The sequence below is a fragment of the Anoplopoma fimbria genome, chromosome 9, assembly GCF_027596085.1.
Source record: "Anoplopoma fimbria isolate UVic2021 breed Golden Eagle Sablefish chromosome 9, Afim_UVic_2022, whole genome shotgun sequence".
Classification (NCBI taxonomy): Eukaryota; Metazoa; Chordata; class Actinopteri; order Perciformes; family Anoplopomatidae; genus Anoplopoma; species Anoplopoma fimbria.
In genome coordinates, this window is record NC_072457.1 from 20231734 (window position 1) to 20245834 (window position 14101).

Genomic DNA, 14101 nt, shown 5'->3' on the forward strand with positions numbered 1-14101 from the left:
AAAATAATTCCCCCTGTAGGTAAAGACCTTAAAATGCCATTTGTTATCAGACCAACCACTAAAGCCAGAGATGTGTAGATACAAAGAAAAGCCACAAAACCTCACATTTGCAAAGCTGGAGAGGGACCAGAGAATTACTGGAATATTTGCTTGAGAAATGGCTGAACCCTAAATTGATCGTGAAAGTGGCTGGCAATCCATTTTCTGTGAATCGACTAACCGATTAAGCAACTAATCCTTTTAGCTCTAAAATGCTTTGGTCTTTAAGACACACTTGATTTCAAGAGATATTCCTCCATGACTGCAGTCATCCGCACAGAGACAATACTGTGGAAACTGTGACTGATTTTTTAATTAAATCTACTAATTAATTTGCTGAAGACCTATCATGATTAGTACTTTGACTCAGACTTCCTTTCGTCAAGGACAGCCCTAAAGTCAATACAACAACCTGCCTTATCGCACAGGTGTCATAGCAGTAGCAGTGACATCCTAAGATGGCCTACTCTATTTCCCTCACTCCCTCCATTCAATAGCTTGAGGAAAGATCTTTACAGTTGACTCAAGGGTGCTCACATTTACAGCCTGTACTGCTGTAGTAATGAAACTAAAAGTATAAAACCCCTTGACTTTAATGAATATTAATGCATACAGATTGTAAGACATTCGTGAATGAGTGGCACCACTTGAACCTAGCTTTGATGAAATCTCCACACAACAACAATCCACTCTCCTCGTGTATTCTCTGGGGGAAATAGAAATTGTAGTAATTCCTATTGGAGCAGTAGTGTGAGTGAGATTTGCAGCAACCGCATGCTGAATGTGTAGTTGTCATGGTTAGAAAACATATTGGATAAAAAGAGTACCAGCCTCTAGTTAAAAAAAAAAAAAGAATGAATGATGTCTAATGTGTATCTAAACATTATGGCCATTCTCTTAATGAATTGTAACCAGTTTTAAATGAATTGTTCTTGATATCTGCGATTCAGGTGCTTAATGGCACATATCCAAATATTATTAGCTTATTATGTACATAGTTGTTTCTGTGCCCCCTCAGGTAACATTATCCTGAGATATTATTTAAAATGCATCATTTCTTTATGATTACCTCATTATTACTTGCCATTTTGTGCTCCCTCAAGAAAAAGTAGTGCATCATCTTCCCAAATGACAGGGGCTGATCATTAGATACTGGTTCATTACTTCAGTATCCATCAGTCAGTTTTTTTAGGAAGTTATTATCTCTCATATAGTCCTTTATTCAGACTAATTCTGGAACTACTCATCAATAAGCAGTTAGTTCTTCCCTTTTTTTAAATAGATTTATGTAACTTGCTGTTAGGGGTTACCTTTGGTTTGGCTTACCTGTCAAAGGCTTCGTCTGCAGGTAGGGGTGGGAGGGCCGTTTCTCCAGCCGGCTTCAGCGTGAATGGGACGTCTCCCACAACTGTGCACGTCACGGCGCCGTTCTCTCCCTGGTCCCGGTCCGACACCTGAACCAGAGCCACTGGGGTGTCCACCAGGACGTTCTCCGGCACTAACGCTGCTCCATCACGAACTGGGATCCGTCCGATCTTCCGGATCTCCACCACCGGTACGTTGTCGTTTTCATCCCGGACAGCCAAAATCACGGTGGTTCGGTCGGTGCGGGGAGGCTGACCCCGGTCTCTGGCCGTCACCGTGAACCTCAGCTGTGCCACGTCTTCCCTGTCGATCCTGTGGAGGACGCTCAGCCATCCAGTGGCCTCGTCCAGGCGCAGGAGACGCCGGACGGATTCGGTGGCTGCTCCAAAGACGTACTCCACCTGCCCGTTGACTCCAATGTCGCGGTCTGAAGCTCTCACCTGGAGGACTGGCGTACCTGGAGGGGCATTTTCAGCCATTTCCGCCTCGTACGTGGACCTCTCGAACTGTGGGCTGTTGTCGTTCACATCGGTGATGGAAACGCGAAGCAGGGCTTGGGAGGAACGCGGCGGATTCCCCCCATCTCGAACCCTGAGGACCAGCTCGTAGGAGTCCTTTTGCTCCCGATCCAACGTGCCTTTCACAATGAGCTGCGGTTGTTTTTCGCCATCTGGTATATCTGCAACTTGCAGTTCGAACACAGTGCTTCTGGGTCCTCCTCCGCTATCACCGCTCCTACCCCTACGGTCCCCGAGCCCCTCCACTCTAGCGATGGTAGATCCTGGAGCCGTGCGTCTCGTTGAACTCGTCCCACTCGCACCGTCCTGAATCAGCTCGTACCGGTCGATGCCGTTCCGTCCGAAATCCCGGTCGGTCGCTGTGGGCAGCAGGTAAAGGGTTCCTATTGGGCGGTTCTCCTCCACCGAAAGCTGGAGCACAGGTGAGGGGAAGGAAGGTGTGTTGTCATTGATGTCTGTTATGACCACCCGGCCCTCGAACAGGTCCACCCAGCTCTGCAGAGGGCCAATCACTGACACCTCGAAGTCCAGGAAGCACTCGTTCTCGTCAAATATCATCTGGCACTGGGAGAGCTTCTCGCGGTCGATGCGCCTCGTGCCAGTCGTCAGCTCACCTGTCACGTTGTCAATCTTGAAGAACTCAGAGCCGCTCTCCAGGGCGAAGGTGACGTCCCCGTTCCCGGTGCCCGCCGTCAGGCCCAGGTCGGCGGCGACGTTGCCGATCTTGACGTCGGGCGGGCCCTCCTCCGCCACCCGGTACCGGAGGGCTGAGTCTGCGCCCGGCAGCTGAGTCAGCAGCCGCAGCAGCACTAGGACCACGAGGCTGAGAGCCTGCGCCGCGGAGGAGTGCACTGCGCCAAGCCCCTGCATGGCTCCTTCTTCTCTCTCTCTATCTATCTATCTATCTATCTCTCTCTATCTCTCTCTCTGCCTCCCCGCTGTCTCCCTCCTCTCCCCGGCTCCTCTCCTCTGTATCTCTGTGTTGTTGTCCGGTGTGGCTCGCAGCGTGGGTGTTTGATTTATCCGTTTCGCTTTACCTTCAGCTCTGTCCCTCTCTGCGGGCACTGCCGCCTGAGGTCCCGGGGAAAGAGCTTCCGCACTCTCACCGTAGTTCACTTCAGCGGTGCTCAGCTTTATTTTATTTTTTCCAACTTCTATAATAATAATAATGATAATAATGTCTTGCTGGGCTGTTCACGCCGCAAACATATGAAAAAGCCCATCCTGCTGCGAGACAACAACAACAAAAAAAAGAGGCAACTAAATCACCAGCGTTTGATTAAATCCACTTCACTCCTTAAAACGGATAGCTGTCCCGCTGTCACAGCTCATAATGCATATCTGTAAGTTTTTTTGTTTTTTTTAATTCCAGTCACATTTGGGACAGCAGCTTTCTTTTTCCCCACACAGTTAGAAACTGCAATGCAGCACCACACAAAAGAAGAAGAAGAAGAAGAAGAGAAGCACTGCTCAGCTCTCCGGACGCGGAGGAGAATTAACTCACATCCCCCCCAAAAAGAGGAATGAAAATCAGTTTGGGTAAAAAAAAAAAAAAGTCTTTGGGATGCTGCTGCTGCTTTCTGCTGCTTGGATCTCTTCTTACCTTCAGACCCGGCTGCGTTCTCCTCTTCCTTCTCCTCTCCGCAGTGGAGCAACGTGCCAAGCCGTCGGATTCCTTCACGCAAGTTGTGAAGGAGACAAGGAGTGCTTTTCAGAGCGAGTTTCAACCTGATGGTTCTTAAAAAAAATAATAATAAAAAAAAGAGAGAGCCTCTCTTCTATCTGTGGGGCTAGAATGGAGATTCCAACATCCTCATCACCGTCGTCAGTTCAAATGTAATCCCATGCAGCCCGTGTTCGGGATGGATCTCTCCGTGATGGACCGAGTGGAGATGCGTCTTTTTCCAAGAGTCCCGCATTCTCTCTCTCTCTCTCTCTCTCTCTCTCTCTCTCTCTCTCTCTCTCTCTCCACATGCGCCTCCTCCTCCTCTGGCTTTTTTTCTTTTTTTCTCTCCTCTCACCTGCACTGCTTGGGACCGCTGCTGCTGCTGCTGCCGATCTCCAGCGATGCTGCAGTCTCTCTCTCTCTCTCTCTCTCGCTCTATCGCTCTCTCTCTCTCTCTCTCTCTCTCTCTCTCTCCCCCGTGCTACTGCAACATTTCTCCCCCGGCCGCGCGTAACTCGATCGCTGAGCTGTAACGGGAGAGGCAGCAGAGGCGGTGTTGGGTCGCCCGTGTGTGTGTGTGTGTGTGTGTGTGTGTGTGTGTGTGTGTGTGTGTGTGTGTGTGTGTGTCGGTTTACCGGGGGACAGACCTCGCCCCCCCCACACACACATATAGGAAGATTAAATGGCTCGGTTTCCCGGCCGTTGACAGCTCCTGGTGGGAAAAAATATCTTTATTCACACATTCATACAAAGACACAAAGAGAGAGAGAGAGACTGGTGAGGGGGAAAGAGAGAGAGAGAGAGAGAGAGAGAGAAAAGAGAGTGATCTGGCTTTAATACAAGTCAGCTCAGTTGCTCAGTAGTATTTCTGCTGGTGCAGCGATTTTGTCGGGGCAAGTGTGTAGGGCTTCATTCATCCTTTTCTGAAGGGGACAGAGATGGTCACTTAGAGCCTACTTAATGGGAAATTGCTGCGATGTTCACTGCCTACAGTAATGTACAGTTATACACACAGTACACTGTCTGTAATGGTACTACTGCAACCAATAAATAAATAATAATATATTTTTAAAAAATTATACAATATTATATTTGTATATTTATTATATTTGCGATGTTATTTATATATACAATAAATATACAAATAAATAAATAATGATTTTTTAAAACTTTTTTTAATATATATATATATATATATATATATATATATATATATATATATATATATATATGTGTTGTATACTGAGACGTGTTAAGTGTTTCTTTGTTGGTAGTTTCTAACATGCACACGCAGCGCCGTGAGGATGCTGTCTCTCGGTGAGAGAGGAGCGCATTGCACCATCGGCTCTGCTGCTGCTGCTGCTGCTGCTATGTCGAACACTACCGGGGCTTCCACGCCGGCGCTCTGCTGTTGAAACCCGCCTCTGCATGTTCAATTCTCCCAGACAGTCGGACTCAGGACCGACTGTCCCCCCCCCCCCAAAACATAACGCTATTGACTGATGGAGAGGTCCATGTAGCGGCTTGTAGTGAACACTCTGTCTGGAAGAGAGCAAACAAAAGACTGTCAAACTGCAGAGAGAGGCCTCACTCTCTCTCTCTCTCTCTCTCTCTGACTGTTTCTCTCTCACTCTCTTTCTTTTCCATCTCTCTCTCTCTCTCTCTCTCTCTCTCAGCTGCACCAAGAACAACTTGAGTTTGTGTGTGTGTGTGTGTGTGTGTGTGTGTGTGTGTGTGTGTGTGTGTGTGTGTGTGGGTCGATATGCTTAGCATTCCAGAGGCATCAGCACGCGTCCGCTCCAAGCGCGCACCCACGCCCTCTGTCGTTCGACCTACACGCGCGCTTTTTTATTTATTTTTTAATATTTCCCTCGAAATCAATCGCGGGATTTGCCCCATAGTGCGCGTGCATCATCTTTCATGTGGATTTTGGGTAGAAGAGGAGGGGAAACAATGTATGTGCATGTGGCTGTGGCCTGGGCGAGCTTAGATCACTTCTACTTCAGTTGTTTTGGGAAAAATTCAAGTCAGACTTAACCTAATTGAGAAAAAACCATAATAAATCTGTTGGCCTGCTGTTACAGCCAAACCCATTAAGACATAATTGAGCATGAATCCTCTTTCATCAGCAAATGAACTGCGTTTTCAATTTGCATATTGAATGAAAAGTGAACTGGTGTATGTGTGTGTGTGTGGGTGTGTACGTGTGTTCTGGTAAAACGCAGGGTGTTCTTCTTTGGAGAAACATAACCTAGGTTGACATCTGTTTTTAGCCTGTTTGCTCCATCACAAAAGAGGATCACAGCTTCACCACGTGGCCCATCAGGATAACTGTGGAGAAAATGAAGATGCGCTTGGCATGCGTAGCATTTGGCAACAGTCAGATATCTTTTGTGAGCATTCCGCAGGGTTTTTTCAAGGCATATGTTATACAGCTATTCTTTTGTTTAGGTCAGAGCAGCACAACATACAAATCATAGCAGCTCAGACAAGGAAACTTTCCTACATTGTAGTTTTCAGTTCCTCTGATTTCAAACTGCTGATAAAAAGAAAACAACCTTCACACTTCAATGTTCAATAGACAACAGGACCAGCAGTTTAGCAATCAGACCTTTTTTTTTAAATCCCATCAGTTCAAAGTGGCAGTCCTTCAGATTGGTGACTGATTTAAAAATTTTATTTGAGTGAAAACAAATGATTTATTCACAGAGTTGATCAGTCTGGAGTCTTGATCTGTGTCAGAACTTCCATACTAACATGCCATTTTTCACATTTGGTTGCTGTTTGCATAGTTCAATTTTTTGTGTGTATACACAATGGAAAAAAACTGTAATACAGCACATCTTCTGGGAATGCCACCACAGACACCCAGTTAGTAATATTACAAATATATAATACTGCAATTCTTTCATCAGTCGACCAAATGGCTCAATCGCCATTGTGTTACCTCCTTCAGATATAGATGGTGTCTTAACAGACATTTATTTAAATTAAAATCTTCAAGGGATAAGGTTGGCAGTGTTCTATGTTTTTCTTATTGTCACTAAATCCTATGAACAACAATGTACCAGCTTGTCTCTCTATTTTTTCTGAGTCAGCCACAAGCTGGTAACGAATATAAAGTTCCTTTAAAAAAAGACTAATTAAATAATATATTAAAACAGCCAGGCAGTTTTTTGAGTAACAACATTACTCAAACATAACTTAATTGTGCATTTGTTTGGAACTATTTTCAGATGCAGGTTATATATATATATATAAGGGATTGACTGAAAATAAAAGACTGCATCACCTAGTGCAACAGTGTGGCTCCTTGATGCATTTTTAATAGTAACAAATTGGAATTTGTTGACAAAATTCCAATTTGTGACAAAAATAAAAATGTACAATGTCTTAACCTTTAGTTATAAACAACCATACGTGGGCTTTAAGTGATCATATTTTAAAATAGGTTGCATACAGGCCGGGCTATCCAAGTAAACGAGATAATAGCAATATTTCTCTGATGCCTTGAAGCAAACAAAAACAGGACTTTCCCCCAGGAGACCGGTGTTCCTGTCCCAATGTGTTGTTAATGTATTTCTAAGTAACGTGTTTCCCAAAATATGTTACGTTGTTAACGTCTTTCTTTGTTTATGTACTTATTTCAAGCCAAACTACGAAGTTTTCCCAAACCTAACTAAATGGTTTTGTTGCCTTTTGTTGTTTTTTTTTGCCTTTAAATTCTCAATGTCAACAAGGTGTTTACTGCGACCATAGTGTTGCATCATAGTTTGAATCGCTGGGCTTCCTGGTACGCCAGAAAGTGGCGCTAACAAAGTCTAACAAAGATGTGATGACTTGGGATGAGAAAGAGTTGGACCAGCAGTAGGAACTTTGTATGCATGCATTGACTGTTATGAAGACCGAGGAGAGGCGCTTTGCTGAAGCACTTTAAAACAGTCAACATGAAGTCAGCGCACTCAGAAGTGAGTGTTGGACACAATTACATTGTGTGATTTGAATTAGGTTTGTGGGGGAGCCAGGGAGTGATCTCTGATACTGAAGTAATGGGAAATTTAGCAGGTCACAGTGCCCTGCTGTTGTTACCATTCCCATTACGAATATTTTCTAAAATGTTGGAATTTTCAACTGAATTCAGGACTATCAACATCGGAGCTGTGGGCAGGAAAGACTACTATTTCATGATTCATTCCATTTAGATTTCAATGAATGTTATTTTATAATGGACTCCAGCTCAGCTGAAATGTCATCCAGCTCTTACAAAATTCACTCACCCACTGTTTTAAGAATGTGTCGCTATGCCTCTTGATCTACAATTTCCTTGAAAATTTGTCTGTTTTTCTCACATTTCCATGCAAACAGCATCATAAATGAGCACTGGTGATTGTTTATTGATTTTTCCCTTTTGGTGCAGGCACACTAATGCAAGTCTGCACTTAGAAATGAGAGGCTGTCTGGTGACACAACACTAATTGTAGTGTACAATGTGGCACATTTGGTTGTTAAAGCACTAACACTAATGATGGAACCTCTAATTAGTTGCTCTCAACCGTGGTATTCCTATCCACAGAAGACTCTGCATCAAAAGCCTTAACGACGACAGCCCTTTCACTGTGACCTCAGTGGTCAAAAAGCCCTTTGACAGTCATGTGTGGACTTACCTTGATCACATCACAAACCGCCCCCTGGTTCCTCTGCATTTTGCCCGTAAGCAGACTAGATCTATGTGGAAGGATCCCGCCTGGTGTTGGACTTTAGCTCAGCGCTCTCTGCTTTGATCCATGAACTGCTTCACGCTAAGCTCCATGCCTGCCTCCACCTGTCATGGGATCAGCAGCTCTCTAATAGGTAGGGGGAGATCAAATGAGGCTGGGGAGGGCCAAATCCAATACCCTGACAATCACTAGGTAGAAACTCCAGGGACGCGTGCTCTTTCAGCTTGGGCAACCCCAAACAACCACAAGCGGAATGGGCTCAAAACAGCGGAGATTGAGGGCTGACTTGAGAGGGGGCTCCCCATCTCTATGGGCCTTTACCTTACTGAGAACAATTGGATTCCTGTCAACAACATTCTGAGCTAAAGTACAAAGCCTTTGAATATTCTATTGTATCAAATGGTAGATAGAAAATGTACTCCTTCAGGAAACGGAGAAAATATGACTAAATTATTACTGAGTCCGTCTCAAAGACTTTAAATAAGACATTGTCTACTTGACAACACCCATTCGTTTTTGTAGACTGCCTTTTTGAAGCCTCGAAATCGTCGTTTTGGCCGTCCCCATCTTGAATTACAATCATTACCAACTTGGCTTTTTGCAACCACGGAACGGAAGTCACCCTATTTGGAATGCGGGGAGGGAAGTAGAGATGCTATATACGACTCTGGAAACAACAGCAACCTGTCAATAAAAGGTAGCCATGCCCTATAGCATACTCTGCTTTATGGACTATTTTACTCTAAAGGGACCACAATTGTACTTTTCAGGTTTTGTCCTTAACTTTGGACAAAACCTGAAAATATGTCACTCAGTAGCCGGTAAACTTGTTAGAAAACCAATGAAGTATTGCACCATCCGGACTAACGTGGGTTACAGGCTTTCTTTTCTATAATATTCTATAATATATAATCTTTTCTGACATGCATTTCCCATTTACACACTTCCAACACAATTGGAATGGCTTAATCACAACTGCAAACACTTGTAGAGAAGGGCTGCATTAGGTTGAATGCCAATTAGTAGCTTTTGTCAGCGAGATATAGCCTTGTAATCAACAGTTTGATGTCTTTTTTTAAAGCAACATGAAACAAGTACTGTAACAGAGCTCTAAGGGGGCAAATCATTTGCGCTCTATCTGCAGGAGTATCAGTCAAAAAAACTGTTAAAATATTAAATATGTCCAAGGGAAGAGTCTCCAAAATCGTGACAGCATTTGCCAACTCAGACAAACTGCAGTGACAGAGAGGAACAAGCTGGAACAAACCAGCAGGGATATGACACATTTACAGGGGTTTGACAAATTCTGCTAATTGTGCTGCAACCTACCACGGCCAGCCTCTGTAGTATTTAGTTACTTCATTAAAATGTCGTTTTTCTTAAGTGTATCTATCCTTTCCTATCCTATGGTAACCGTAGTTTTGCTACATAACTTCAATACTTTGCTAATGCCAGTTATGTAACAAACTCAGCTATTTTGTATAAAAAACAAACTATTTTAACCTAAACCACAATCTTTTCCTGAAACTAGCCAAGTACTTTTGTTGCCTTAACCTTACCAAATAGTTTTGGTGCATAAGTAAACCTTAAAATGAAGTAAATGTGTATGTTGTTAGTTTATTTTGAATGAGACATAATCAAAAACTGACACGCCGTCCCTGACACGTCCAAAACTGACACTGAAGGGCAGAGACCTGACCAACTTAGTGCCCTAGGCAAAATTTTAGCTTTGGTGTTCGCCTATACCGCCTATGTGTAGGGCACGGTAACTGGAATGCAAAGTCATAAAGTACATAGTCAGCTAGTCGTAGCATATGGCCACTGACCAAGCTACAGTATTTGACGGGTTGGGAGTCAGACGTGTTGGTTTAAAGCGCATTTAATGCAAGTCGAAAGTTTTTCTACCAATGTTTGAGATATCTGGATATTGGAAATGGAGTAGATATCGCAAAAGTATTTGGAATAGACCTATTTTAGAATTTGTAAGTTTAAGAAATTTGAGTTTATATTTCAGAAAATGTAATCTTTTAATATTTAAAGCATTGGAGTGGTTGAGGTTCTTATTTATGTGAGACATTCTAAGTATTACTGACAATTAAAGGTGGTTATTGAAGGTACTATTAACACATGTGTACAGTAACCCATAGGTATCTGTTTGAAGTCTAGTTTGTATAATTCTACTCATATATATATAAATATATATATATATATATATATTATATATATAAAAAAATATTTATATAAACTGTACACATGTGTTAATAGTACCTTCAATAACCACCTTTAAAAAAGCATCATTAAAAGCCACCTGAAGTTTGTTTTATATAAATATATATATATATATATATATATATATATATATATATATATATATATATAAAACAAACTTCAGGTGGCTTTTAATGATGCTTTTAGAATCTTGCTCAAGCTCCCAAGATGGACAAGTGCTAGTCATATGTTTGTGACTAGAAAGGTAACCACTTTTTATGCTGTTTTGAGGAATTTGATTTGATTTATTTTCGACTGATTGACGCAAAAAACTCAATCATAAATGTTTTAACTGAGCCAACACAAAGTGACACAAGGTATTGGTCTTGTTTGTGGAAACATCAGAAAATGTCTTTTAACCATTGGTGACTTTTGTACTGCAATGACTATACCTGTCTTCGTGTTCTGGTATTGTATTGTATTTATTTGTTGTTGTTTTAGTTTTTTTCCATTTTGTATGAACCGATGTGTCTGAAATAAAAGTTGAATATATATATGTGGTATATTTTTACTTTATTTTTTATAACCTTGTTTACTACCTAGTAACAGATGCGAGGCCATATGAACACTTAAACTGATTATATTCCTGTATGTAGGCAGTTGCCAACTCTATAACACAGCTTAAGTACATGGGAGAGATGGCTTTACTATTGAGTCGATAATAAATTAATTTATGGTGCTGTTCACACAGCCTGTGATTCTATTTCAGATTTTTATACTGATCTATGCACTCTGGGTTTGTCCCAGAGAACATATACATTCGTTTCCTAGTTAGTATACTCTCTGTTTGTGGGATTCATTTTCAGAACTAGCAGGATGGACTGACAGCAGAGACTCCACCAATCCCTGCAGGGCACCCCTGGTCAGGTGGGATATGTAGTGCTTCTGACTTGTCCTGGTGTATCTGCCTGGTTCTCATCACTAACAACTTCTACCAGGTATTCTGATTGATGTTTAATGGCTAACACCAATGCTCTTTGATAGGTACAGGTGTTCATGTCTTTATTAAAGGGCACTTTGATGTTCTCTTAAGTGAAGAAGCTTGTTAAATCTCTGTTTTAATCTGACAGACTGATAAATGGTATTAGCAACACACTGGGAATAGTTGGCAAAATTTGGTTTGAGTCTGACAGAGACGTTTTATTTAGAGAAAGAATCCTACAGTTCACTGTTTCCTAGTTTAAACTATCACGCTACCTTTATCGATTAAGGATGAACATGGTTCCATAAAATATAAAAAATAAATTACGTAGTAATAAGATATATTAATATAAAAGGGACAGAAATAAGGTTGTATCAAAAGATTACTATTAACTTCCAGACACTTCAATACCTACGTATTAGGCTTTTCTGTTTTTCTTAAGCCTGCAATAACAGATTTATTATGGCAACTTACAGTAGGTGCAGTGATCTATCATCCCCTTTTAAGGTGGCAAACTTGTTAGTAAATGAACATTATCAACATATACAGTAGCAGTCAAAAGTTTGGACACACCTCCTCATTCAACTACTTTGAAGAATGTAAAATATAAAACATATTCTGGTTTGTTGAGCATTTGTTTGTTTGCCACATAATTCCATAAGTGTTCCTTCATAGTTTGGATGTCTTCAATATTAATCTACACTGTAGAAAAAATAAAAATAAAAATAAAGAAAAACCATTGAATGAGAAGGTGTGTCCAAACTTTTGACTGGTACTGTAAATATACTAAACTATGATTAAAGCATTGCGGCGATAAGCCTCTGCGAACCAGTCAAGTTGTAGCTTATATCCGTGTCTGTCCAAAATGTCATCACTTCCTCATTTCATACTATCAGACACTTGTTTCCTGCATAGACTGTATGTAAGAAATGGAAGGAGTCATTATGTCACCCATTGATTTGTGGACTGTTGTTCTGGAGCCTTGAGTTCAACGCTTTTGCCTTCTTGGATTTCGGCCGTTGCCATATTGTTGTTTTTGGAGCCAATGAATGGAAGTTACCATGTATGGAATGCAGAAGAGTGATACGTATACGTCTCTGGTAGAGTCAGCGACCTGTCAATCACAGTAAGCCCGCCCTAAAGTATATCCGTTTAATGGTCTATTTGACTCTAAATGGGACCATAATTTATGAAATGAACATCATGCTGTGTTGAAGAATACTTGAAACTAGAGATTGAGACCATAAAATCATGTTTACAATGTTTACTGAAGTAATAAAGCAAGTGAGAAGTAGGGTCATTTTCTCATAGACTTCTATACAACCTGACTTTATTTGCAACCAGAGGAGTCGCCCCCTGGTGATCAGTCGAGTGAATGCAAGTTTTAAGACCCTTCCGCATTGGCTTCACTCGGCAGATCCGAAGGCTGCTGCCTGGTTTTGTGAGGTCACATTGACCTTTGACCACCAAATTCTAAGCAGTTCAACCTTGAGTCCAGGTAGACTTTTTTGCCAAAATTTTAAGAAATTCCCTCAAGTTCACAAGAATGGAGCAGACGGACCTGGAAACATATTATCATAATGCCAACGGTCGCTGCCGGCATGGAGGCATAAAAATGCAGACCGATCCAGAGTATGGCTGTGACGCTTGGAGTAAAGTTTTCTATTACTGCTGTAACTTCTATAAACAAATTCATGCATTCAAGATCTGAATTGGTTATATCAGTACTGGTGTGTTTGAAATATTTTCATTGGCAAGTTACTGTTAAGTTCAAACCACCACTGCCTCTATTCTACATGACTACCATATTTGTTTCCAAAGGGATGTATCGTTTCCTCTTCCCTCTCTGTTCACAGTCAAGGCTCTTTTTAATTTCTTAATTCTTCTGTAAAACGATCTTTTGGATCTTTACACAAGGCCACATCAGCATTGGGGGGGGATTATCCGTGTAGTCAGAAGTGCAAAAATCCTTCTTCACAAGTTTTCAAATTGACTCTTTTATTCGCAGCGGGGGAATATTTCACTTGTGTGTTTTTAGAAACCAGAAATCCCATCAAGCAAAATTATTGCAACATGTGTGTTTTGGGAATCTCAGAAATTAGCCTATAAACTGAGAGAGGGAGAGAGAGAGGTGGCTCTACTTTTCTATCTCTCTCTCTCAGCCATTATCACCTACACACACACACACACACACACACACACACACACACACACACACACACACACACACACACACACACACACACACACACACACACACACACACACACACACATTCAATCATGATGCAGGATGTGGAAGTTTGATTCATCTCACACGCATAAAAAGCAAACTTGGTCTATGAATCCACAGCATACAAAATAGCACGTATGCTATTATATTCCTTTTCCTTTTCCTATACTTTACTATTACTATTATACTTATTTAAGTCAGACATGCAAGCACAGACACACAGACACACATTCTCTCTTCTATTACTACTTTTTACCTCCCAGCTGTGGGTTCTGGAAGAAAGGTATAAGAGCAGATAGGTCTTGACAGAGCAGCGAGTATGCACCATGCACGTGCACACACCCACACACATACACAGGGAAATCAGTCACTT

The 14101-nt window shown here is 41.8% G+C and overlaps 1 protein-coding gene across 1 annotated transcript in view; it reads right to left on the reverse strand.

Annotated features, from left to right (window-relative positions):
• Nucleotides 1-2792, reverse strand: part of pcdh7a (protocadherin 7a) — a 37775-nt gene extending 34983 nt beyond the window's left edge. Inside the window, exon 1 of the mRNA XM_054604150.1 lies at nt 1366-2792. Within this exon, the coding sequence (XP_054460125.1) occupies nt 1366-2792 (1427 nt within the window). The remainder of the gene's footprint in view (nt 1-1365) is intronic.
• Between the last annotated feature and the right edge of the window lie 11309 nt (nt 2793-14101).